At 34.8% G+C, this 27,013-nt stretch overlaps 1 protein-coding gene and 1 non-coding gene across 9 annotated transcripts; one reads left to right on the top strand and one right to left on the bottom strand.

Annotated features, from left to right (window-relative positions):
• Nucleotides 1–3,512: 3,512 nt before the first annotated feature.
• LOC113752549 lies at nucleotides 3,513–3,673 on the bottom strand. Its single transcript, XR_003464874.1, has one exon. It is a non-coding gene; the product is annotated as a U1 spliceosomal RNA (small nuclear RNA).
• A 17,474-nt stretch (nucleotides 3,674–21,147) lies between these two features.
• Nucleotides 21,148–25,910, top strand: LOC113779955. Of its 8 annotated transcripts, none has more exons than XM_027325766.1 (8): nucleotides 21,148–21,316; nucleotides 22,551–22,631; nucleotides 22,755–22,824; nucleotides 24,166–24,275; nucleotides 24,940–25,054; nucleotides 25,182–25,244; nucleotides 25,447–25,573; nucleotides 25,732–25,910. In XM_027325766.1, the coding sequence occupies exons 2-8, from the start codon at nucleotides 22,568–22,570 to the stop codon at nucleotides 25,828–25,830; spliced, it is 648 nt and encodes a 215-aa protein (XP_027181567.1). In that variant the 5' UTR covers nucleotides 21,148–21,316; nucleotides 22,551–22,567; the 3' UTR covers nucleotides 25,831–25,910. The 8 variants fall into 8 exon arrangements, with proteins under 8 accessions (XP_027181567.1, XP_027181558.1, XP_027181583.1 ...); XM_027325757.1 differs by having other exon boundaries at nucleotides 21,148–21,340; XM_027325782.1 differs by having other exon boundaries at nucleotides 21,148–21,340; nucleotides 25,482–25,573; nucleotides 25,732–25,806.
• Nucleotides 25,911–27,013: the final 1,103 nt, after the last annotated feature.

The raw sequence follows: 27,013 nt of genomic DNA, 5'->3' as shown, positions 1-27,013 counted from the left end.
TTTGTAACTAGTATGAAGGAAAACATATATCTCTCCCTGCAATGACTATATCACTGTCAAAAAAATATCATCTGAGCATTCGATGATTCGGGTTCTTTTGCCTATGCAATGATTCAGGTTCTTTTGCCTATGCAACAGAGTGAGAATTTGTTGCAATGGACTCCTTTGTATTGTGATTAGATTGTTTATGTGGTAATAGTCCATTGGTTAATTCCAAATTCCTAAAATGTACTGAATCCAAAGGCATATGTTGAATTGGAAAAAAGCTTTGGCAAATCAAGCATATCTATTACAAATGGCTTCATATGAACATTGTTTGCTTCTGAATTGGGCAGTTTGTATGCTTCGAATGCTTTGTTGCACTTACATGCAAAATCTACTTGGACGCTTCCACTGATGTTTTGACAATTTCACGTGAGAATGAAGCGTCATATTTTTGATGTCTCTACCATGACAGAATGCATACAATGACATTCTACTTGATTCTACTGTTGATAATTATGTTGTCTTGTTGCTCTATTATCTTTTTGTCTTAAATCTGTGAGAAGTTCGCAGGATACAACTATGGCTGCAGGACTGTAGGAAGAACTGCTTTTGTTCTTCCTCCAGTTGCTAGCCTTAGGGACAGTTTCATTATTGAGATTGTGCTCTAGTAAAGTGAGAATGGCTGTTTTTACTACTCTTGCTACAGCACATCTCATGTGGTGAGTAACGAATCCTTTTCTGCTGTATTTTGAAGTTCATTGGAAGCCATTTCATAACTTGTTCTGATCAATTTCCTGGTTCTATACCATTAGCCAGTTGGAACAAATTTACATTTATGCTTAACTAGCTGAAGGTAAGGTCGAAGAACATCAGGATGATATTACTGAAAAAGGTAAATATGTTTACAAGTTTATATTGAAGTCAGGTAGGCTTGGCTAGGCATTGCAATATGTTGAAGACATCTAATATTTAAGCCACATGGTTGACTTGATGAAAGATCTTGGAAACAGATGAGGTCCTCTCGTTGGGTTTTTGAAGGACTTTAAGTTGTCTAATTTCATAGGAGATTCACGTGTAACATTTCAAATAAGTAGAGCAACTGTAATAGACTGTGATCTACTTTTCTGAATTCTAAGGAACGGAAAACTGGAGAAGAAAAAATTCATTAATGAGCGAATAAAAATTTATATGCAAGTAATAATATAGTGCTATTCCTTATTTAGTTAGATGCAGTTTACTGATCGTTACTTTATGTCGCCTGTATTAAATATTCTTTTAAGTAAGTGTTGCAAGTCTAGCCTTCTTTCATTGGTCAGCACTTGAATCTTTCCCCAGCCTCTTGAAAGGGAAATGGTAATATGGGTTTGAGGTGATGTTGGGGACCAGAACAGTGGTGAGGCATTATTGGCGAAAGGATTGATAGAGAATGGTTCCTTGCACAGGGATGGTGGAGTTTGCCATGATAGTCGCGTTTACCCTACAATTTCTTTTGTTATTTTGGTGGTTGTGGAAAGTTGACTGAGCTGGTACTTTCACAATTTCAGTGTTGGATGGTGTAGAGAATTTTGCATTTTGCATTTTGTCTGGAAGGGCAGTGACGGAGTCAGGATTTTTTTTTCTAGGGGGCCAACATTTTCTTAATATGCTATGTTCTAAATAATTTCCATTCATTTAAATATATGACATCTAAAAAAAATCAAATATTAACTTTAATTATAAATAAATAAAAAAATATATATATAAACTCTTATAATAAAAATTAAAATTGTAAAAAATTAGGGGGGGTCAACTTTGTTTTACACATATTTACACACTATAAATTAAAATTTTCAAAATTTAGGGGGCTATGGCCCCCATCAACCCCCCCTTACTCCACCATTGTGGAAGAGCCTCATTGTGAGATATCATGGCAGGCAGGAAGTGATTATCGTCTACTTGTAGCTCTTGCAAAAAAGGTTTTCCAATAAGGCAAATTGTTAATGGTAGGTTCACTGCCAAATTGTTGTTTGATTTTATCCCTTAGTTAGCTCATCCCTATCATGTAATCGAGATGTGCTCAAGAGAGATTTTAGTTCAAACTCTTAGGTGCGTAACAAAGTAACTTCTTACATTCAAATGACAGCCACTGGGAATGCCATCCTCTCCTTTGTCAAATATTATGCCATACTGTGTAAGATGACAACCTGTTGAGGATTAGTTCTTTGTTTGAATTAACAGAAGAGATGATACTTGGTGATATCTTTACCTCTTAAAATGGAAGAAATGAGGAGAATTCAAGGGCGGCAGATGTTACCCCTATTTTATGGCAGTAAAATTTATGACTTTTCGTTGAGGTTTTAACCTTACAGCTGAAGTAAGCCTAGCTCCATGTCAAGTTCATATAATATTGTTTTTGCCATGCTCGAATTCTCCAAAAGTTACCTTAATGCAAAGCGAAGGTCATTTTCAAGATTATGTGTTAGTATTGACAATTAATAGCATAAACTTGAAATATATACATGATGACTTCCCGTTATTCTTGAAAGGATTTTTCTAACAGGTGCTCATTGGACACTCGTTAATACACCTAACATTCATCTAACCTACTATATAGATGCACATACTAATAATTATTACCGTCCCTTACATTTACATACTTTTCTTATTTAATCTTGTCTACTTTTTTTTGAATTTATTTACTTTCTCTAATTAATCTTATATTTTAAAAATATGACACTTGAAATACATTTTAACAAGTGCCCTAAACGGACCCTTCTTAAAATATTGTAAAAGGTACTAGTTTTTCTTTTCCCCATAAAAAAGACGTACACGTTTTTATTATTCAGTCTGAAATTATTTCTCACATTTTGGGATTCCAACTCCTCCTAGGAATAGTTGTTTTGCATTTCAACTCCTTTTAAGAATAGTTGCTTAATGATGATGCTAGTGAATTTATTTTCAAAATTATCCTAAAAATTTCAAATTTTAAATTTAAATTTAGCATGAAATATAAAGTGCATTTGAATAGTAGAATATTTGAAATAATTTTTTTAAAAAAAATATTATAAAATTTTTTTATGTAATATATATGAAATAAAAAAATATTAAAAAATATGTTGATAATGCAAATAAATAAACTACAATCCAAACAACCATAAATAAAAGTTAGATAACATTTGAAATAATTTTTTTAAAAAAAATATTATAAAATTTTTTTATGTAATATATATGAAATAAAAAAATTATTAAAAAATATGTTCATAATACAAATAAATAAACGACAATCCAAACAACCATAAATAAAAGTCAGATAACATTAGAGAAAGAGATCAAAAGTTAATAACAAATTTTTGAACATTAAAAGTGATATAACACTAGAGAAAGAGATCAAAAACTTATAACAAATATTTTGAGCACATTTTTAATCATGATACTTAGTACAGAAAAAGTATTCTACTTTAATTTTTTATAACCCCTTGTATAGCCTTAACCCAGAGCCTTTAATTGGATGGACACGGGAGGAAAGCCAAGTCTTGGACTAAATTTGGGCAGGGGCCGCGCGAACGCAGGCCCCCGCTGCCACAAATTATGACGTAGGCTCCACCACTTGGGTAGACCTTAGGCGGGCACCCCTCCGAAGTGCAATGGAGGTCACCAACCTAGGCCATGGGTCTTCTTGATCACCCATTGACCCCGTCCAGGTAAGTATGTATCCAATTCCTCCTCCGACCTTTTTTATGCTTCTCCTCTTGCCTCCTCTGCTGTGTCTCAAGTCGATGTGGGACGCAGAATCAGTGAATGTAGCACAACTGCACCGCCTCATCTTGTTGACCATGCACGTTCCCTTAAATTTTCCTACGGCATTTTTTTTATGATTTTCTTTGCCTACTACTCAAATTGATTACCAACGGTTCAATACTTGCTCTCAATTATTTTATAAGGGTTCTCCACATTATAACCAAGGCTATATACGACCTTTTCAGTTTCTTATTTTTGTTGTGAGTAAGGCCGCAAACAAATAAAATCGAATCGAAATTTGGCCTAATCGATCTGAGTCTCGATTCAATTTTATCAAGTTCAAACTCGAACTCGAATTCAATAAGCTTTCAATGTAAAATTCGAGTTCGAACACTATCTCAAATTGGATCTTAGTCGAGTTCAGAATCGAGTCTACTTGAGTTCTAAAAAAATAAATAAAATAATTATTTTATATTTTTAAAAATGAATAAGATAATCATTTTTCTTTAATAAATATTAAAATTATGAGGGATATATATATAAGTTTACTATTAAAATAATATATATATATTATTCGACTTGCGAGATAACGAGTTGAGTTTCTCTATACTAAACTCAAGTTCGATAGTTCAACTTGGTTAGATCGAGCCGTTCGCGAGCAGTTTGATTTGTTTGCAGCTTTAGTTGTGACTTGCTTATTCTTTCTTTCCATATTCTGAAAAACAAAAGGTGCTTGATAAGGTGCTTGATCTTGCTGACTTCATCCTTGGAAGTAGAAGTAGATATCAGTCTGATCCTCCTTAAACTGATACAGCTTGGCGATGAATAACATGTACTCACTGATATGCATATCCAGTATTTGATTGGAGGTTCTTCATCATATCTCTACAACAAGATTAGAAGAGCTTCTGGGGAGGCAAATTAATGTGCAGATACTCTTGTTCTGCTTCATAAATTGAGAAAGGATTATGCATGCTCATCCTCCAACAAAGAATCAGCATTGAAGAGTTTTTTCTTTCTTTCTTTTTTTTTTTTTTTGGCAGCTTTATTGATATTAGGCCTGTTAAAGGAAATGCAAGAGGTGCGAAAATGTAAACTCATCCTCTACAAGGTGCATTGATGCAGCAACTCAGCATATATAGAATGCAAGCCAGGAAATTAAATTTGCATTGCCCTGTTTCTAATTTCCTGCCTTCCTTAACCTAAGAGATACATTTCCACAAATGTTCATAAATTAATCCAAATAATTGAGGTGGAGGAGCTAAAACTAAAAAATATGCTAAATACAGTGTACCAGTGAAATGACAGCTACATTTGCTAAATTATCAAAGTTCAAGTTGATCATAATGCAAAATAGAATAGACTTTATGTTGTTGATCGAATTAGCTATCTATTCTCAACATAAATATAAACCCTTTTTTCTTATGTGTCAATAACAAGAATTATCATCATAATACTTCCAATCCGAGTTTGGCATGTTGATAATCTGTCTTTGTGAATTTGTGACGTGAAATCAAAACAATTCATTTACAGGTACGTTAGTGCCATTTTGGGGGAAAAAAATGTACTCTTTTGCAAGGCCATAAATTTTTCAGATCTCAGTCCAACCAAAATCCACCATACAAGGAGAAGGAAGGTTCTTTAAGTCAGTTTCTTGGAAGTCTCTATCAAAATTGGCAGCTCAAAAATCCAACATAATCAGATAAACTGAAACACAACATTCATTGTACAATCCAGCCCATTGAATCACGTCATCCTACTAATGTTTAATTAGCCAGTATTTACATAAATTAAATTATTTACGATTTCTCACTTACCATTCAAACGCATTTATATCTTTTCACAATTTAGTCTTACATTTTTTTTCTCAAAAAAAAATAAAAAATCTAAACGTGTGAGTGACCACCATAAATGAGCGCTCAGTGAACATCTATCGTACAAATTCATCGTTTATTTTTCAGTCGGTATTATTTATTCAAAATTGACGTTTCAATGTTTGAAGGCTAAACCCAAAATTTTCACGAAAAGCTACTGATCATTAGAGGTGATTTTATAACCTAATACTTGCTAATTATATGTAATAAAGATTAGCTAAAGTGTGGATATGTAAGGTACGAGATATGATGCTTGGTGTTGCAATAAATAGAAGTCCCCTCAAAAGAAAAAAAAATTTAAAAGTTGAAAATAGAGAAGAGGTTAATTACATTGAACCTAACTCGTGGCATGTGAAAAGGACTGGCTAATGAGTAAGATTCCTAAATTAAAACGAAAACTACTAGTACTATATTTAGCACTAGTTACTAAACTAAGATTTTAAAATTGCGTTTCAAACATAGTCATGTTAACATCCCAAAACCAACGTCTCCTTAGGCTACAATTTAGGCTACAATTAGTCGGATAGACTGTGCCTAAAGAACAAATAATTTACTAACTAAATGCTAACTCGTGTAATTAAAAGCTGATTTTATAGGTTTGATTCTTGAACATCAACAACCTTTTCATAAAAACACATGCCCTCTTTTGGTGTTAAAAATGCCGATTAGATGAATGCATAGATGTTCTCAAAAGAATTTTGGTCATTTAATGACTAAATTGCCCTTATATGCTTGTAAGTTGTAGGTTTATACTTCAGGTAATTTAGTAATTATCTCAAAATTTTAATCGTATTTTTCTTTTGCGTGCATGAAGAACAGTCCGCAATCCAAATCCAAATCCAAATCCAAAAGCAACATATGATCTAAAAACTAAAATCAGCTCTCTATAATGAGAACCTAATTCCTTCTGGCATCAATAAACTAACCAGAAAAGCTTAATTAGAAGACACAAAAAATTCGTGGGGAACAGAAAATAAAACAACATTCTATGGATTAAACATCCCAAATTCCAATTTTTGGAGTCTAATTTTGTGCTTGTGAATGAGAGAGCAAGAAGTAAGAAATTACCTGGAAATCTTTATTTATGAGCATCCCAACAACGCAGTAGCAGCAGAGAACCACATGACCGAGGGTCGTTTTGGGGTTGTGGTAGCTTATTAAAAAAAACTTTCCTAATAGAATTTTTAATAAAAATACTTATTAACTGTTTTAATGCTTTTAAATATATTGTTTGGAGGCATAATTCAATAAGTACTTATTGTATTAGATAATATGTAATTTGAAAATTTTTAAAAAGTATATATCTCTTTATTTGATTTATAATATAGGATACCATGATTAAATTTGATATTTTATTTTTTAAATCACAAAATCTAATCTAAAAGTACTAAATTTGAACTTTTGTTAAAAATACTTTTAACCCAAAAAATTTTACTTCTAATTTTATGAAATGATATTCATCAAACACTATAAAAACACACTTTTAGCACCTAAAAGTGCTTTTTTAATCAAAAGTACCGTAACCCATACGCAGCCTAAATCTCTAGAACAAGCGTGAAACTAATAGCCTTCTTGGCCATCAATCATATGAGCCAACTCTATCAAGGGCAAAACAAATCCACACAAAGCCGAGGACGCAAGAGTCTTAAAAACCCCCCACATAATAACCACTTTTCGTCACGCCCTTTGGCCGAACACTGCTACTATGAAATGCCAACTGCCGAGACAGCTGCTCCAATCGTCAACAGAGCAAATGCGTTTATCGAATAACGCATAATTTCTGCCTGCTCAGAATAAAAGCAAGTAATGCTGTGAAGGCCAGCTGAGTAGCAATAACAAGAGCAGAAGTAGACACAGGCGCAGCTTTGCATTGCCCTGGGCGTAGAAGAAATCGTCCAGGCCAGTCAGCCGCCATTAATGCAAAGGCAATGAATATTCTCGGCGTAATGTGGAACAGTTTTGCATTGGACCCTTGAGTTTTGCAACGACAAAGGTAATCAATGAGTAGGGAGGGGGACACGGGGTTTCCATCCAGGCCGATAGCCATATTCTTTTGCCTCCATGGAGGAAATAAAGGCACCTGATTAAAGGGCTGCATGTGATTCCATAGGCTAGTAAAAAGCAGTTTAGGATAGGGAGGAATTTGTTCTTGGCCTGATTGCTGCTTGCTGCTTGCTGCTTGTGCTTCTTGCCTGCGGCTCCATAATCAGGAAGAAGAGTAGATTCTTGAAGGACTTTTTTTTTTTTTTTCCTAATCTTCCTTGTTGGTGGGAACCTCGAGGACTTTTGTACTTTTATCTAAATGGGAAATTATCTATTTGACCCTTGAACTTTTAGTTTAGATAAAATTAAGCCCTTTAACTATTTTTAATTAACTTTTAGCCCTCAAACTTGTAAAATTGGGCACCCGTGACCCTTTTGGCCAGTTTATCCGGTTTTGCAACCGGAAAGCCAAATCACACTAATGACAGTATGCTTTGAAGAAGGGCATTTTTGTCCGCATCTTCTAAGTAAAAAGGGAACAACTCCTCTTTCTTCCCTTTTCCTAGCCCAACCGCTAACTTATTCAACAAACGAATTGGAGAGGGAAGATAGAGAAATCTGCAAAGAAATAAGCAAAAATGCGCAAATATTGCAGCCCTCTGCTTCCTATTTGTCCTTGCGGTAAAGTCACGAAGATTATTACTTCTTGGACTGATAGAAATCCAGGGAGAAGGTACATCGTTTGCTCAGAAGAAGTTGGTGGCCATGGGTATTGGAATTGGATTGACGATGAGATGTGCCGTTGTTCTATTGAGTTGATACCAAGCCTTCTAAGGAGGATCAATGCAACAGAAAAACAAAAAGAGGAATTTGAAACTGTAGCATCAAGATTCGAGGCAAAAGCTACCAAGTTGAAGGCAAAATTAAGAGAAACAGAGGAGCAGCTACAGTGGCAGAAATAGTTGAATAAATTCCTTGTAAGGGTTCTTGTGGTAAGTTGGTTGGTTACTGCAATAATGATGCTTACAGAGAAAAAAAAAAGATGGAGTCTCTCCTGGGATGCTGCAAATTGGGGATACATATAATGAGATTATGCAAATTGAAGGTGATACATGAAGGGCAGTGTGTAACTGTGACATATAGCCATCAGTACTACTAGTTTTGAGGAAAATGGATGGAGCAAATAGATGTATGGTGTATGGTGCAGAGGGTTAGGGAGAAGTGTATTGTATTTTTTTGCTTTACAAGTCTTTGTTGTATGTTGGATTAGTGTAAAAGTGTGGTTGAACCTAGTCAGTGATAACTGTAATTTTCGGCAAGTAATGTGATGAGAATTATTTATCCCAATTCCCATGTCATGGGCTTTGTTGGATGTATTTGATTGTATTAGTCGACAAAAACTACTATACCATACCATACAAATATAAGATAGCAACTGCATAACATTAGAATATAATTAGCAAAAGGAAATTACAATGATCTTTATCTGTAAATACATAGAATAATCACTTTCATAGGAAACAGACAAATGCCCAAAAAGCAGTGACCTTTGTCTGTATTGTTAGATACCAAGCACAGGCACATGTTTTGCTTCCCCACAAAAGACTATTCAAAAAAATCCATTTATAGTCTGGACATTCTAGTTACATCCATTTACAGTCAACAAAATCATCACAAAAATATTTGCAGGTCTTTCTTTTTGTCAGGCTTGGTGACAAAAGATGGTGCAATATTTCAAGAACTTGTTCCAAATCCAGCAGATCTTCCCTTTTCTCTTCCCCTTCCCCTTCCTCTTCCTCTTCTTCCACTTCTTCCCTGCCAGTTTCCAACATTGAAAGGTGGATCTTTACACAAGTAAATATAGTTGAGATTAATAAAACCGTTGTCTGCATCTGTCAATGGCCTTTTTGATGTACTTTTCTTGTGCATATGAACTGGTGGCCTTGCGGTGGATTGCCGGGACTGAGGTTGATGTGTTGGCTGCTGCTGAGTTTTTTGCTGATTTCTTTGTCCCTGATTGTTGCTTACCTACATATTAAAGAAAGCATTTCAGATCACAAAAAAAAAAAAAAAAATTCAAAGAAAAGGAAGTTATAATGAAATCCAAACTCACACGTTGTCTTTTTGTTAGAGCTTCCTGCTGCTGCTGATTACATGGTTGTTCAGTAGGTACTGGTTGTTGAGAAGGTTGCTATACACTAGATGACTTAGGAGGATTCTTGCAAGTCGCAGCATTATGTCCAATCCCTCCACACTTTTTACAATGGATTACAACCCTCCTTCACAACCTTTTGCCATGATCTTTTCCTTCTGTAACATCTCTCTTTCTAGCTTTCTTTGGCCTGCCAGGTTGAGTAACACTTGCTGGTGGGTCCAACTCCAGTATATCTGACTGTGGCCATTGAATGTCTTCATTAATAGGCTGCAACACATTATCATAGATGGTAAAGAATAGCTCCCTGTGATAGCAGTTAGCCAACATCTTGTGTGGATCCTTATTAGCTCTATATAGAGCAGCAATTGCATGGGAACATGGAATGTCACTCAAGACCCACAAATTGCATGTGCACTCATTTTTCTCAAGGTCAACAGCAAATTGGGCTCCTCGTGGCCCCTTTGCCTGATAACCTGTTTTTGAATTCCATGTTATTTCCCATTGTGCTACACGTTTGACCCTTTCTTCCACAATTTCTCTAATGAGTGGTCCACCATCTAACTTGTATTTTTTCATTGCTATCCTTCTCTTTTGGATCTTTTCCATCAAGTATTCTCTAATGGCCTCTATCATAGAAATAATAGGCTGGTCCCTACTCTCTAAAATACTGCCATTAAATGATTCACACAAGTTATTAACCAGCATATCACACTGTGTATGTTTGGAAAAAAAAGGCCTTACACCAATGTCTAGGGTGTGGCCCTTTCTTCACCCATGCATGTGCTTCTTTGTCATATTCTTCAAACTCATCCATGACTTTGTTGAAATGTTCAACTGTTGTGCAGCTTGCTATACTCCACAATCTATCCTTTAAACCTAAACCTAGATATTTCTTCTTGAAATTTTTTACATGTTTTGAACACAGTATCTGTGCTCAGAATTTGGGAGAACCTTTACAAGTGCTCTATCCAGTCCCCACACAAAATATCAAAACAGGTGTAAGTTAGATATCCAAGAAATTTCATAACATTTTAGAAGTTTGAGGGCTAAAAGTTGACTACAAATAATTAAAGGGCTTAATTTTACCTAAACTAAAAGTTCAAGGGTCAAATAGATAATTTGCCCTTTTAGTAATTTTATACATTTACCTTCTGCTGGTCACACATGAAAGTATAATGTCCCTCATTTTGTATTTCCAAGTCGCCACTCAAGAGGGTTAAGAACCATCTCCATTGCTCCGTAGCCTTCCTTTCAACAGCTGCCCATGCAATTGGTCAATAGCCATTGTTGAGGTCCACTGCAATAGCTATCAATAGTTGGCCTGGATATCTACCTTTAATATGACATCCATCCAAACACAAAATAGGTCTGCATCCATCTTTAAAGCCTTTCTTCAGTGGGCCAAGGCAGCAGTACATCCTCATGAACCTTGGATTACATCCAGGTTCTCTAAATGAAGTGAACATAACCTCCATTGTACTGCCAGGATGAATCCTTTTAATCTCTTCACAATTGAGAATAGGTATTTTGGGAGGAAACTATCTAGTTCCCATATTATAAGTGATTAACTAGTATTTATAGGAGTACAGATCTAACAAACTATTTACAAGAATACCTTTGCTAATTTATTATCTACAAAAATACTTATATTCTCTTAACACTCCCTCTCAAGTTGGAGCATATATATCATAAGCACCTAACTTGTTTCAAATGTATTTCACCCTAAAATTCCCTAAATTCTTGGTAAACAAATCAGCCAATTGATCTACAGACGGTACATGAGATGTCTTGATGACTTCATCAAGCAATTTCTCTCGAATGAAATGACAATCAACTTCAATATGTTTTATTTTTTCATGAAACACTGGATTAGATGCAATATGAACAGTCGTCTGATTATCACACACTAAATTCATAGGCTGTTTATGCTCAAACCCAATTTCAAGTAACACGTTCTTCAACCAAACCAACTCACACACAGTGTGAGCCATAGCGCGGTATTCAGATTCTACACTTGATCTGGAGACAACTGTTTGCTTCTTACTCCTCCACGATACTAAATTACCACCAACAAACACACAATATCCTGTGGTCAATTTTTGATCTGAGGCAAAACCAACCCAATCTGCATCACTATATCCTTCAATATCAGTGTGTTCACGATTTTGATACAGTAGCTCTTTTTCAGGAGCACTCTTAAGATACTTGAGAATCCGTATAACAGCATCCCAATGACTAGTACGAGGGGTATCAAAAAATTGACTCACAACACTCACTGCAAGCGAAATGTCAGGTCTCATTACAGTGAGATAATTTAATTTACCTACAAGTCTTCGATATTGTCTAGAATCATTTAGTAATGCACCTTGATCTGCTACTAATTTCACATTAGGATCCATAGGAGTATCTACAAGTCGGTAACCTAACATCCCAACTTCACTCAGCATATCGAGAACATATTTCCTGTGACATAAATAAATTTCATATTTAGACCGATCTACCTCAATACCCAAAAAATACTGTAGATGATTTAAATTCTTTGTCTGAAAGTTTACCTGCAGATTGGATTTAAGTTTCTGGATCTCCACAATATCAACACCTGTAATCACAATATCATCCACATAAATAACTAATAAAATTTTATCAGCATTAGAATGCCGATAAAATACAGAGTGATATACTCCATATCTTGTCAAACCGAATTCCATGATAACACTACTAAACCAGCCAAACCAAGCCTTCGGAAATTGTTTCAATCCATATAAGAATTTTTTTAAATGACAAACCAACTGCGAAATCTCTCACTGAACAACAAATCCAGAAGGTTGTTCCATATATAGCTCTTCTTTTAAATCTCTATGTAGAAACACATTTTTCACATCCAACTGATGCAATGGCCAATTATAAGTTGCTGCCAAAGAGATATGAAGACGAATAGAGATAATCTTTGCAATAGGAAAAAATATTTTTAAATAGTCGATTCCATACACCTGAGTAAATCGCTTAACTACCAGACGAGCCTTCAATCTATCAATAGAACCATTAGTCTGCACTTTCATAGTGTACACCCATTTACAACCAATAACCTTCTTACCAGAAAGAAGAGGGACAAGATCCCAAGTACCATTTTTCTACAAAGCAAACATCTCTTATTGCATAGTTAATCTCCAACCAGGATGATTGAGAGCATAAATAATAGACTTAGGGATAGATACAGAATCAATGAAAGCAACAAAAGAAGATTATGACAGAGAGAGACGAAAATAAAAAGCAAAATTAGAAATAGGATGAGAAATACAATGTCTCTTACCTTTGCGTAAAACAATAGAAAAATCTGACTCACAGGAAGGCGTCATACCTGGATTTGAAGATTGAGAGTTAATTGGTGAAGTGCGTGGCATATCAGGAGCTTTCTCAACCACGGAACAACGAGAATAAGTTTAGAAATTAGGATGAGATAATTGAGTTATGAAATCTGGTGGACTAGATAACTCAGATAATAAACATGAAGGGACTGGTGAAACAGGATAAGAAAAAGAAGAACACTGGTCTAACTCATAAGACATACCTTGTTTCATAAAATAAGGAGTGGATTCAAAGAAAGTAACATCAATACAAGTAAAAAAATGATTTAAAATTTAACTGTAACATCTATACTCTGTTTGCGCTCGTGCGTATCCTAAAAAAATACATTTAATAGTACGAGAATCTAATTTATCCACCCCAAGAGCAAGTTGATGAACAAAACACACACACCCAAAAATACGATGAGGTAATTTAAATATAGGTTCATGAGAAAAAAAAATGGAGTGAGGTAATTGGCCTCCAAGAATATTAGATGGCATGCGATTAATTAAATAACATGCAGTTAAAACTGTATCACTCCAAAATTGTTTGGACACATTCATGTGTAACAAAAGTGTTAGAGTAATTTCGATTAAATGTCCAATTTTTCTTTCAACAACTCCATTATGTTGTAGAGTATGGGGATAAGAGAATTGACGAAAAATACCGGACTTAGTCATAAAGGTATCAAACGAAGTGAAAAAATATTCTTTCGTATTATCACTACGAATTATACGTATAGGCACACCAAATTGATTATTTATTTCTGTAACAAATGCACAAAAAATGGAATATAGTTCTGAATGATCTTTCATTAAATAAAGCCATATAACTCTGAAAAAATCATTAACAAAGATTACAAAATATTTAAAACTTAACTTTGAAGTGCCTCGACTAGAACCCCAAACATCAGAATGAACTAATAAAAAGGGTTCCGAAACCCGTTTATTGACTCTAGGGGCAAAAGAAACACGATGATACTTTCCTAATTGACAAGACTCGCATTCTAATAAAGACAACTGACTCAAGGTAGGAACCAACTTCTTCAAATTTTATAGAGACGGATGACCCAAATGACAGTGAATTTCAAGAGGAGAAACAGTAGCAGGACACACAATCAGACCATTGGAGTTGAGAAAATAAAGACCATTATGCTCATGCCCTCTACCAATCGTCCTCTTTGTCTTCAAATCCTCTCTACACCATTATGCTCGGATACCAAAATCCTGAATGACAACAAGATCAGGAGAAAAAGTAACTGAACACTGTAGAAATTTAGTAAACTTACTAACGAACATTAGATTAAAAGGCAAATTGGGTACGTAAAGAACAAAAGACAGCGGAAGAGATTGGTTAATTTCTACAGTGCCTAATCCTTTAATTTTAGTGGTAGATCTATCAGCTAAAGTAACATGAGGGAAGGAAGTAGACTCTTGAAAATTAGAAAAATTTCTAGAGGTACCTGACATATGATCAGTAGCTCCAGAATCAATGATCCATGAGTCAAAATTAGAGAATGTGGAGAGACAAACCATAGCATTACCTTTTTATGCTAAAGAAGCAGAGAGAAGAGATATGTAATTTGCAGTTTGATACTGCAGAAATTTAACATAATTTTTCTCGGATATGGTAAAAATCTTCTAGGACCCTTGTGCTGAAGAACTTGATTCAGTTTGGTCAGTGGTAACCACATTAGCAAACTGATGAGGTTTTCCAACTAAATCCCAACAAGTATTATGAATGTGATTCTTCAAACCACAATAAGTGCACTCACGGGTGCCTCAACCTCCACGACCCCCACGACCTCCTCTACTTCTTCCTTCACGAGAGTCACGTGCAAAATTAAGTTTCTCTATCTGATTGTTGTTAACAACTAAAGCATATTTGTCATTAATTAGAGCACCATCACCCTGTACATTGTCCTTAGATGTAAAACGTAAGACCCGAACATACGCCTCTGCAAAGGATGGTAATTGTTAACCTGCTAAAATTTGAGATTTGATTGTTTCAAATTCTGGCTCGAGGCCAGCCAAGAATTTGAGCACAAGCATTTATTCTCTTTGCCTCTGCATAACTATAATATCACTTGAGAGAGCCATTACAACATTTAATTCTTCTGAAACTCGCTTAAGATCAACAAAGTATTCAGTTACTATCTTGTTATTTTGTTGCAACTGAAAATACTCCAAAGAAATATCATACATCCGTGAAAGATTACTCAGTATAATAACCGGATATAATCCCAAATTTCTTTTGTTGTCTCACAATGAGAACATATGTAAGTAATTCGTGGCTCCATAGAATTCCATATTACTCCAAGAATTTGGCATCCTCTTGAATCCACATGAGTCTCTTGTATCCTCCATAGGAGAGTCATCTGTGAGATATCGTTACTTTCCTAAGCCTATCAGATAAATCTTAATGACTTTTAACCACTGTTGATAATTAGTGTCATTCAACTTCCAATTTGTGATTTGAGCCATTACCATTGGCATAATATTAGTGGACGTCACGATACCTTTTGATAAACTTTCAGCCATAGCAAATAGCACTTCAAACCAAAAAAAGTTCAAAACTCGAGATGAACAGTACGCATGAACAGTGCCGCGTGAACAGTGCGCGATGAACAGTATCGCGTAAACAGTGTGCGATAAACAGCGTCGCGTGAACAAGACTTTTACTAGATGTTTAACTATAACTCTAAGACTTTAACTCTGGTACCATGAGAATAGGTATTTTGGGAGGAAACCATCTAACCCCCGTATTATGAGTGACCAACTAGTATTTATAGGAGTACAAACCTAACAAACGATTTACAAGAATATCTTTACTAATTTATTATCTACAAGAATACTTATATTTTCTTAACAATAATATTGCCATATTTTCTTGTATTGTGACTCAGCTGACCCCTTAATCTTCTCAATAGCTAGTGATTTTGCCTTAGCTGCAACATGCTTAGAGATTTTTACCTGGTAGTCTTCGTGGACTATTTGCCTAAATTCTCTCGTTGGTAGATTGTTGTTTGATCTTATCCTCTCTGCATACCTGTTAGACAGCCACTTGGCAGTAATATTCTTATTTTTTCATGTATGGTTGCATGTTTTATGGACATCATGCATAGTCTTTACTATCAAATCCTTTGTACCGAGAGTCTTTTCTATTGAAGCAAATACAAACCATTTACATGGCTCCCTACACTTGGCCTTCACCTTGGTGGGTTCATTTTTACAGGTCCAAATAGGTTTACCCATCTTAATCCCATACTCAGTCACGGTAGTTTTAATTGTGCTCTTGATTCAAATTTCATCCCAATCTCGAATTTGGGATCCTTGAGGAATTTCTCTAGGACAAAGTCCTTGTATCTCCCTTTGAATTCATCATCTGATGAGCCATTATCACTACTTAGGTGATCAGGGATGTAATCTTGTTGGAGTGAATCTGTATCCTTTAGTCCCTGGCTGGATTGGTTTGCTAGTCTAGGTCCTAACATGAGTATCAATGGGCAATTCTCTCAAACCAGTCCCCATGTCTGCAATTGGTTCAAGGTAATAGTACAAAATAGCTGCATTAGGATGACTAACTTTTTCAACCATTTTATTCAACTCATGGATTGACATACGTTCATCATCACACATATCTACGTAGTCCACTTCTCCATTCTCATAGCTGACATAATTTTTTCAATTTATTCTTCCCCCGTGGTGTAACCTTATGCTAAATATTTCAGATTCTGGAGCTGCATACCAATATGAATTTTTCGTTTCAATACAAGTTTGGGCTTACAAGAAGTACATATAAATATACTATTTAAAATTCAACTATAATTAATTAAACTTCAAATTCTGCTTCATATGCTTTTTCAAAAAGTAACCCTAATGTTCAAGGGTCAAATCCAAGTTAAACAATAAAAAAATTCGAACTTTTAATCAAATGCTGATTATTCGTAAACCCCTACACTTTTTGAACAACTAAACAACAAAATTAAGTGCCCACCACCATACCCCCACTTCTAGGACCACTACCACGTCACTTTCAGTAACCCCCACCACCAAAATATTGTTGCCCATCCAACAATTGAATATACTAGCTATTTCACATTTAAAGGTTCCAACAAAGTTACATACCATAAACGAGGACCGGATCAAAGTATTCATTTTCCGGCCTGATTTGCCACTCCATTGTTGCTTCAATGTCGATGATACCCAACTATTGTTGAACCCGACAGTGCTGATTCTCTCTTGCTCTTCTCCCTCCACAAAGATCCTCGAGGGAAGATGAAAAGGGGTAAGGAAAATGCGGTGTGATTCGACTTGTTTGGTTGGGTTAGGAAAAGGGGGGGAAGAAGGAGGAGTTGTTTCCTTTTTGCTTAGAAAATGCGAACAAAAATACCTTTCTACAAAGCATACTGCCATTCGTGTGATTTAGTTTTCCGGTTGCAAAACCGGATAAACTGGCCAAAAGGTCACAAGTGCCCAATTTTACAAGTTTGAGGGCTAAAAGTTGACTAAAAATAGTCAAGAGACTTAATTTTACCTAAACTAAAAGTTCAAGGGTCAAATGGACAATTTACCCTTATCTAAATGTTTGACTTTGGGGTTTGAGGTAAGAAAGCTTGTAACTTGTAACAATGTCCATAACAAAATTAGAGAATATTTAATATGGAATCTAAGAAAGCATTTTCAATCTTTACAACGAAGTAAAAGAATGTTTAATACGGAATGTAACAGAACTTTTCGATCTCTATAACAAACTCAAAATATTGTTCGAACTTTATTCATTAATTTATATACATGTTTAAATCTGAATTCAAGTTGAATTTGTTAAATCTAAAGAGCATGAATAATAGATGCACTGCTACACCATTTCTTAATTTTTTTTTATATTAATTGTTGGACTTAACAGACGATTGGCCTACTTATGTTTCGTTTTAATTTCCAAGTTTTTGCTAATTAAGTAAGAGCTCAAAGCCCTTTTTTTTTTTTTTAACTTGCCCTAAAAGGATTTAAATCCCCAACCAACCTTTCAATCTCTTTACTCTAGTTAACTCAAACGAGATGACACAGTAGATGGTCACACACACAAAGTCGTAGTTCAATCACAATTAGTAGGGTGTAGTGCTATAATCACACTATTTAATTAACGACTAGGATTGAACATATTGAAATGAATGACTCAAATTGAGTTGGCATAATTTGGTTCGACTTCAGCTATTAATTGCATTGTTCAGTTGCAAGAGCAAACGTAAAGCAACCATATCTTGCGGTTGATAGCCATAAGCTGATCACCAGTTTAAAATCCATCTAAAGTATGTTTTCACAGTCAAAGGATAGGTATGGAAAACTGACAAACGGTGTATAGATATTGTAAAGCAAATGTTTCTTTTTTTTGGCAGTGAAGTTAGAAGGACTAAATATAAAAGTATGAAGGTAGGTAACAATATTTGCAAAAAATTTAGGGGACACAACAGACAAACAGATTCAAAATTAGGGGTGGAAATGAAATAACCGAATTAAAGGAGAAGGGAAGAATCATCTACATCCACAAGTAACGAGGCGTTGAGCGACGTTATGCACAAGAATCTTTGGCTGCTTACAGGAGCGATTTACATAATAGGTATACATCAATTTATGTGCATAGTAGGTATCATCACGCACGCCTTAGGTTGTTCTTAGGGTAAATCACGGTTTGCCTTCATGAGCTTTGGGAATAGTTACACTTTGCCACCCTCAATCCTAAAAGTATGCACTTTGCCCCATGAAAACTAATTCACTTTAGAAAACTTAACTTCGATCAAGAAAAATGAATTTAATGATATTATTAGCCTTGTCTTGTTGAAATTATCTATAGTTTACTATTATGGCCCTATTATTTCTTAAAAAAATTGTGTTTGATTTAATGTCTATTCTAAGTTAAAAAGTAAGGCATATTTATACTTCCTCACAATTTTATTTAAGAATTTAGTAGTTGACTAATTTGATAAACAAAAAATGATAATGATATTCTTCTAACAATTTATGTGAACTAAAATAGTAAAAAAAAATATATTTAACAAATAACAAGCTTAATATTACTTTATGTTTTCAAAATTCTACTTACTCAATTTATTGTTATTGTTGTGTAATTTATCACTATTTATCCAATTTAAAGTCCAATAAATTAAAAAATATATAAATAAAAACAAAATTAATTCAACATTCATAAAAAAAGATTAGAAGCATCCTTTTCTGGTTTTATCAATTTAATATTTGCATATAGTGCATAGTGTGGAGAAGATATATATATATATATATATGTGTGTGTGTACGTACGTATACATGCATGTATGTAAGCAATACTAGTTAACTATAGATGATTTCAACACTAATAAGACAATGATATCATTACACTCACACGTTTTTTCAAAGAGTTAATATTTCTAATGTAAACGGCTTTTAATTGGGGACAAAGTCTATATTTTTAAGTTTCAAGGTGGTGCAGTGTGAGCAATTAACCCCTTTTTCCTTTTGGATGTATAACTTTATCAGAAATTTTTACAATTCACTCCTTACCCCTCTTCCAACTAGCACACGGAAATACTCTAGATGCTTTGTTTGGATTGCCGGTTTCCATCGAAAAATTACGTCGTTTTCCGTGATCACATTTCCCTATTACCTTTTTTCCTCACATACATCAAATCGCTACAGTAATTTTTCCATGAAAAATCACGGAAAATGCAATCCAAACACAACCTTAGCAATGCTACGACCTGTGACTAAGGGCGTAATAGAGTCGAATAGAGTTTAAACTTTGTTCATGATAGTCTATCCTAAGTCGAGTTGAAACTTATTGAATCTTAAATTTTATAGCTCAAGCTTGATTTCAATAGCTATGCTCAAACCCGAGTTTGAGCTCGTCTAGTTTTAAATTTCATAACTCGAGCTCTTCTCAGGACTTACTCGAGGAATTCAAATTGAGTAAGTCACAAATCCAAATTGTTCCCAGTCTAGAAAAACAAAAATACTCCGAAGCCAAAAAGCAATAAATTCCGAAGACAAAAAAAAAAAGCAAGCTAGGAAACCAAAAAAAAAAAATTAGCTAACATGCCATAATTTGAATCAAATCTCAAAACAAAATCTGAAAAATTAAACACTTTAAAATTGGTGAAACCTGAAAAATTCTCCGCAAGGCAGGTCATGACCAGTTGCCAAAGCTCCAAAGTGATCCAAATTATCTAATGATTAGACGAGTGGAAGACACTTTGGAAACTCAAAAACTTTATCCTCATAAAATTTTTGAAAATAGAAATATTGATTAAGAAAATCTATAATACCCATCGATGGTAGTAAAATGGATTAATGAAATTAACACCAAGGTCTTCTAAAAAATTTTGATATATGCCTTTATATAAAAAAGCTCGCTACCACTACAGCTAGCCTAAGGGTCTGTTTGATAATATAAAAAGTGCTGAATCTGAATTTGTTCAGATATTCAGATGTTTTGAGTGTTTGATAAATGAAAATCTATTTGCTGAACTTGTTAAGCAGTGCTGAACCTATGTGTATTTTTTTCAGCACAAGAATCCTATTCTGATAAGAATCAATAGAATTATTTCAACTACCTTATCCTATCTACCAAATCTACCATTGTTTATTAATTATGTTCAAAATTCTTATCTAATTAAACAACTTAATATTCTCTATCTAACGAATTTTAGTTTCTCTTTTCTCCTTTTTTAATGACTTTCACATCTTCTCCATACTTCTCATATAATATATTTCATCTTTTATATTAATTTGATTTAAAAATAAATATTGTCATTTTCATACATAACAATTTTAAACTAATTAAATCATAGATTCTATTTCTTTTTTGAATGAAAGGATATAAGGGCAAAATTGTCAAATTAAACTTATTAAACATTCAGTTATAAATATTTATTAAACAGTATAAATAGGTTTAGCATTAAAATTCAGACATTCATATATTTTTTTCGGTACTTAAAATTCAGCAAATTAATGATTTCAGTATTCAAATTTCAGATTTCAGAATTCAGACTTCAGAATTCATATTCAGTTTTATCAAACGGAACCTAAGCCTATAATTTAAAACTCGACTCAATTTTTTCGTAATCGAAACCCATCATTTATCACAACTTCGACAAAAACGAGCCCTTAAACCCTCTTGAATTTTGAGCAGATTTCGAAGGAGAAGAAGAGTTCACTGTTGCCATTACGCCAGAACTACCTTGCACCAAAATCATAACCGACAAAGCATTGTAACAGTTCTCTTCTTTCTCTGGGTTAGTTTCATTTTGATTATATCCGAAAATGTGGGAATTAGTTGTTCGCTTGGATTTTTTGTTTCCTTTTGTTTACTCATGGCCACCTATTTTGAATTCTTGACGGATTTCTCTATGAGTGTTCTTATGTGGTAGGATGAAAGTAGAATGAATGGAATTGGCTGATATCTATCGTTGCTGGAAAATCTTGGACCACTCGTAGTCAAATTTGGATAAAAGAGCATGTTTTGGCTTTTGCCATTTAACCGTTCGATAAAATGACCCACCGATTTTTTTTTTCCCTGGAAGAGTTTTGCTTTAGTTCGATGTCAGTTTAGTTACCATTATGATCAACATTGCATTTAGTGAGAGTTCTTGTGAGTGATTAGCAAAATAGGTTGGTTGGAGGAGATTAGGACAGCTGTTCTTATTAGTGATTATCAAATAGGTTGGTGGGAGGAAATTAGGAAAATTTCATTTTGATGGAGGGTTGAATGTGGATGATTTTTATAACATTTTTGCAAAGGCGAAGTAATGACATGCTAGGTGTGAGGTGGAGCAAAATTGCCTTTCTGGCGTTGGTTGAATGCCCCTGTTATGTAGCAATGTCTAGGGCATAAGGTTGTATACCCAGAGGCAAGATGATAGATGCTAGTGAAGAAGTAGAGTGTGTTGTAGCTGGTAATCATTCTTTACTGCAGAAAAAAGGAAAGGATGGCAGAAGTTTGGCAATTAGGGAGCTAAACTATATACTTTTTGGCTAGTAAATCCTGGAAGATCCAAAATCTCCCAAGTAGACAATTTGGTAATTTACATAGTTACTTTCTTTATGATTCTAATCAATACATGAAAGGAAACAATATTGGATTATATTAAGCAGTTTATATACCTGATCAACATTGCCATTTTTTTATATCAATTATTTCGAAGGGAACTTAGGTTATGTTAAGACTCTATATAACATAGACCTAAACCCAAAACACTAAGCAAACAATACCTGGGGATGACATGTATTAGATTTGAGCCCTAGCACGCCAAAGGGATTTCAGATTTAATCTCCTTGCTAATTGTATAAAAACAATAACATGAAAGACACCAACATTCACATTCTTGTGGACCAAAAGGCCTTTTAAGCGAGGTGATCTTAGTCTTTGGATTTGAAAGTAGTTGAGAACTTTCTTACTAGTCATTGGTGAATACTGGATGTTAATCCAATCTCCCACCATTGCAGCTTCCAGCCAACAATATATGGACTGGGCTTTCGTGCACAGAATCTGGGAAAAATGGGCATCCAACAGTGTTGGTTCTCCAGGCAAGAAAACTGACGATCGTGTTTCTTTGCACTCTCCATCTCTCTACCTACCATTCTATGTCTATTTAATATTCTTTAAGCATATATGCATATTGATTGAGGTTTTACTGATTCAATTATTAGGGCTTCCTCTAAAGGCTGCTCTGTTGATTAATTATGACCCAACTGGACCTTCTCGCCTCCTATCTACAATGTAAGCAAAACTAAGTAACTGTTTGGCACGTCAAATTTTGGTATGACTTGAGTTCTGTTATGTTCTTTTTTCGGCATAGAAAAGGCCTAATGAAAAAGGCTCTGTACAGGATTTCTATAAGAAAAAGATGGCTGTTTCTGCAAGTTTTAATATAGTTTGAATTTAAGATAAATTGTGAATAAGCTGTTTATGGTGGATTTTGATCTTTTGGGTTTCAATCTATATATTTGGTTTGCATAAGATGTCTGATATTTTCTCCTGACAGCATCCCCGTGATATTTGCAACAACATTTTACTGAACATGTGTATGCATGCATCTTTTTGTAAATTATCTACTGTGTATCATGGAGAGAAATGTATTTGAAGAAAAATAGTTACATATTTGGAATGTCTTAACTTTTTATTAGTTAATGCATTTTGGCAAATATGTTATGCTTCTATTGAATATGTATGACTTAATTACTCATACATCAAAAAAGATGGGCATTTAAAGTTTTTCTATATTGATCTCGATTATTGTGATTGAGTTTTACAACATATTTACTCTTATTGATATAAGTCCCATCTTTTGACAGACTTTTTTCCTGCTATTGAAAATATTCAAGTTGATAACACTATCCTAAGCTATTAACTTTGACTAATTGATGACAAACACTGATTTCTGCTTTAAGTGTCCAATTTTGGTTAATCCATGTACAGAGCTGAAGTTCAACAAGTATTTCTCAGCTGGTGATTTGCGAGTCCTTATTTTTCCTATCAGACAAAAGCTACTGAGGAGATTAACAATGCATTCCTATACGCCCATGTGAAGTAGAACTGTTGGCCAATGTTTGTGTGACATGAACTCTTGGTTGCTGTTGACTGATGATTTGCTTCTACACAATTAGGAAATACAAACATTTCTCCACAAAATTTCAGTGTCAGAGTCAGAATTTGATTGCTTTTTTCAGCACTTGGACTGTTGTTGATTTAAATTCCTAGTTGGAAGCACAATAGTTTCTAGGAGGAGAGATATTGATTGAGTTAAGGTTTTCTTAAGACTTTCTGATCAAGAAAATGTAACATCCTGGTCAGGAATATTGGAGTCTTAGTGCTTGCGGTTGTTCTCACAAATTCTTGGGGCTTGTTTGCTTGGTTTACTTTGTATGCAGCTCCTTGGTATTCTGCATATACATTGTTTTTTCTTTTTGTTTAATCTGAGTAAGAAAACAATCAAATGCTGGTATTTGTCTCTGTTGAGGGCAAAACGTTATGGTTTCTATCATGTCTTGACTCTATGCTTGTGCATTATTAGTGGATTATACTAAGGATAGGATTCAAGCTTGGTTGCATTATTTACAGTGTAGAGCAAGAAGCTGTAAAAGCAGATCCAATGGAATTGAGTCAATTTGTTAGTTTCGTCAAAAGAAACAAACTTCAGGCTGAGAGCTTCTTTATCGGACAGAATCAATGTGAGTATTCTGCTTTTACAAATTTATTCCAAGTATAACCATTATCTATTATATTTCTTGTCTGCTGGTTTTAGTTTGGTCTCTTGGATCCTCTGTTAACTTGAACTGTATTGATGTTTTACTCCTCATATCAGCATATGTGGTTTATTGCATTCCTTCTCTAGATTGGCCAAGTTTCTTCCTACTTTGTTGTTATTTTCTGCTCTTCTATCAGAGTGCACTTTATAGTTCATTCCCACGTTTATCTAAATATTGAAGTTGCATATGTATGGTTTGCTTTAAAGGTGCAATTCCTGAATGCATGAAATTCTTCTAAAGTGTGTCCACTTAAAAGGGAAAAACTGAAAGATATGATTCCACCACTGAGAACTGGGTAAAGCCATATTTGTTTTGACTGTGAACTATTTGTAAAATATTACCTTTTATGGAAGAAAGTACTATTTGGAACATATGAGAAACTGTTCTTGTTCCTAGAGCTGTATTATCTACTGCTTCCAAAATTATCTTCGAGGAACTTATCGTTAAAATTGGTAACTTGGGGGATTCATTTGAACGTGGTAACCCTTTGAGGAATTATTACATAACAAGAATAAGTTACGGGGTCTTTATTTAGTTGTTTCTAGATAAGTTTTTGAAATATAGTTGATGAAGTTTTTGGTGATAGATCTTGTCACATCCATTCATGAGAGCTGGTTCAGTGCAAGATGCATGAACACCTCGAAAGCTGCTGGGGAAGGTGCTATTGTGATGCAGACTGCGGCATTTCTCTTGGTTGGACTGTAAGCATATTGGATCATTCTGTGCACATGCTCATCTTGCTTTCTGGGCATTCTTTTGCTGGTTCTGAATAGTCTTATTATCTGTTTCACCAATTGACTTGATATCATTTCTTGGGAGTTTCCATAGATACGACGGTTCCATTGGCTCAGCATCTCGGGCTATGGTGGCTGTTGATCAGTTTGCATTGCAGTTAAGTCGAAGAAACCTTTGAGCTTAATGTGTAATGGTAAGCTTAAATGGAGCACTACATTTGCAGACTGCTTTTGAATACACATACAGACGCGTAAATATAGGGGTTAAATCACACATATATTGGATTAAAATATGCTATCTGCTCTTTTCTTTTGCCGGTGCATGTGCTTTGTATCTGAAGTGCTTAGCTTGCTTGCAGCTGGAACTTATCTGGATTCATTTATTGGTGTTCAGCATTGAAGGTGCTTATCCTTTCGAAGCAGGTCCTGGAGATGCTGGGGTATTGGCAGGTGCTGTGGATGTTGGGTATTAGTTGGTACTGGAAGGTAAGTCATGAAGTTGTACCCACGGTACTGATTCAGATCTGCCAGGAGTCTTCTTTCACCTAGTCAATTACTTGACCACCGACTGGGTGTAATTTTACTTGAATTGTAACTGACTACGCTACTGAGGTTCTGATGCTATCTGTAGCTGGATGCATTAGGTCCTTTTTGGAGGCAAATACTTGTGTTGTCAAGTGATCTCCCAACAGCTCATTTGCACCTTGCTCGAATGCAGGTTTGCATTACCAGATTTGTGGTAGTGTTCAAGTCCATGGATGTTCTGTTATGCCTATAATTTAGATTTGAAATTACTTTTATATTAGATGACATTTTCTACCAATCAATTTGCCACGTTAAATTATGGTTTGGAAGAACTAGAGGTGCTTCTGGGTTGATGAATTGGTTGCACCTAAAATTATCACGGATATTAATGTTCTGTTGACTTGCTTGCACATATGGATATCTTCGTAAGTACTGGGTGTTTGAAAAGAAAAAGAAAACAGTGCAGCAAAGACAGTGAAGAGGACACCGGGAGTTGAGCTACAGTTTTTGTTTTCTGATTTGCCGCTGAAATCAATGTCTGAGAGATTGATGTTTTTGGACTGCTATTTTCTGGAGGAAAATAAATTGCAGTGATTTGATGTATATGAGATAAAACAAATGATTGAAAAAATGTGTTTACAAAAAACATAAAAAAATTTTACAGACTCCAAACAAGGTCAAGTTTGCGTGAAAGTTAATGAATGGTCAATGTTAAAGTTAATCATGCTACCCTTGACTGGTTTATGAAACAAAATGTTATATGAACTGATGCTGATCCGAGTATCGGATAACTGAATTCAGCTATCATTAATATCTCCATGTATTGGATATGGGGTACAAATGGTCATCATATGGACTGTTTAGGAGCGGTCCTCTCACATGCTCCAATAAGAGGCTTAGCAAGTCCTCTCACATGCTCCTTTAGGAGCGGTCCTCTCACATGCTCCAATAAGAGGCTTAGCAAAAGCCATGTCGCAAGGGAATAAGTAGGAGACAAAACGATCTTGTTTAAATTAGTAAGGCTAAAAAAAAAAAAGATGTCTTACTTCAACAGATTCCGACACAAAGCGTCAGAACTCTGTTCCATAGAATCCCGCCCAAATGAACAGGAAGCAATCATTGAAACAAAAAAGTCCCTTGCATTCCCTCCAAAATAATTGCCAATATTCATTCATCCACAACTCTAGAAAATAGGGCAAGACAACATATGGCAAAATAACATTGCAGAATAGGAAAGTGGCAGACCAAGGGCAAAAAAGAAAAATGGTGGAAATGCATTGTCACCTAACAGAAATTACAATGAGGAGAAGGAAGAAATAATGGCAAAGAGAGATAGTCTTGGAAGTGTGAAATCTAAAAAAGCTAAGGAAAGATGAACCCGAATTGTAAAGTGGGAGATGG

The sequence above is a fragment of the Coffea eugenioides genome, chromosome 1, assembly GCF_003713205.1.
Source record: "Coffea eugenioides isolate CCC68of chromosome 1, Ceug_1.0, whole genome shotgun sequence".
Taxonomy (NCBI): domain Eukaryota; kingdom Viridiplantae; phylum Streptophyta; class Magnoliopsida; order Gentianales; family Rubiaceae; genus Coffea; species Coffea eugenioides.
This window is presented reverse-complemented; position numbering and strand designations above follow the sequence as displayed.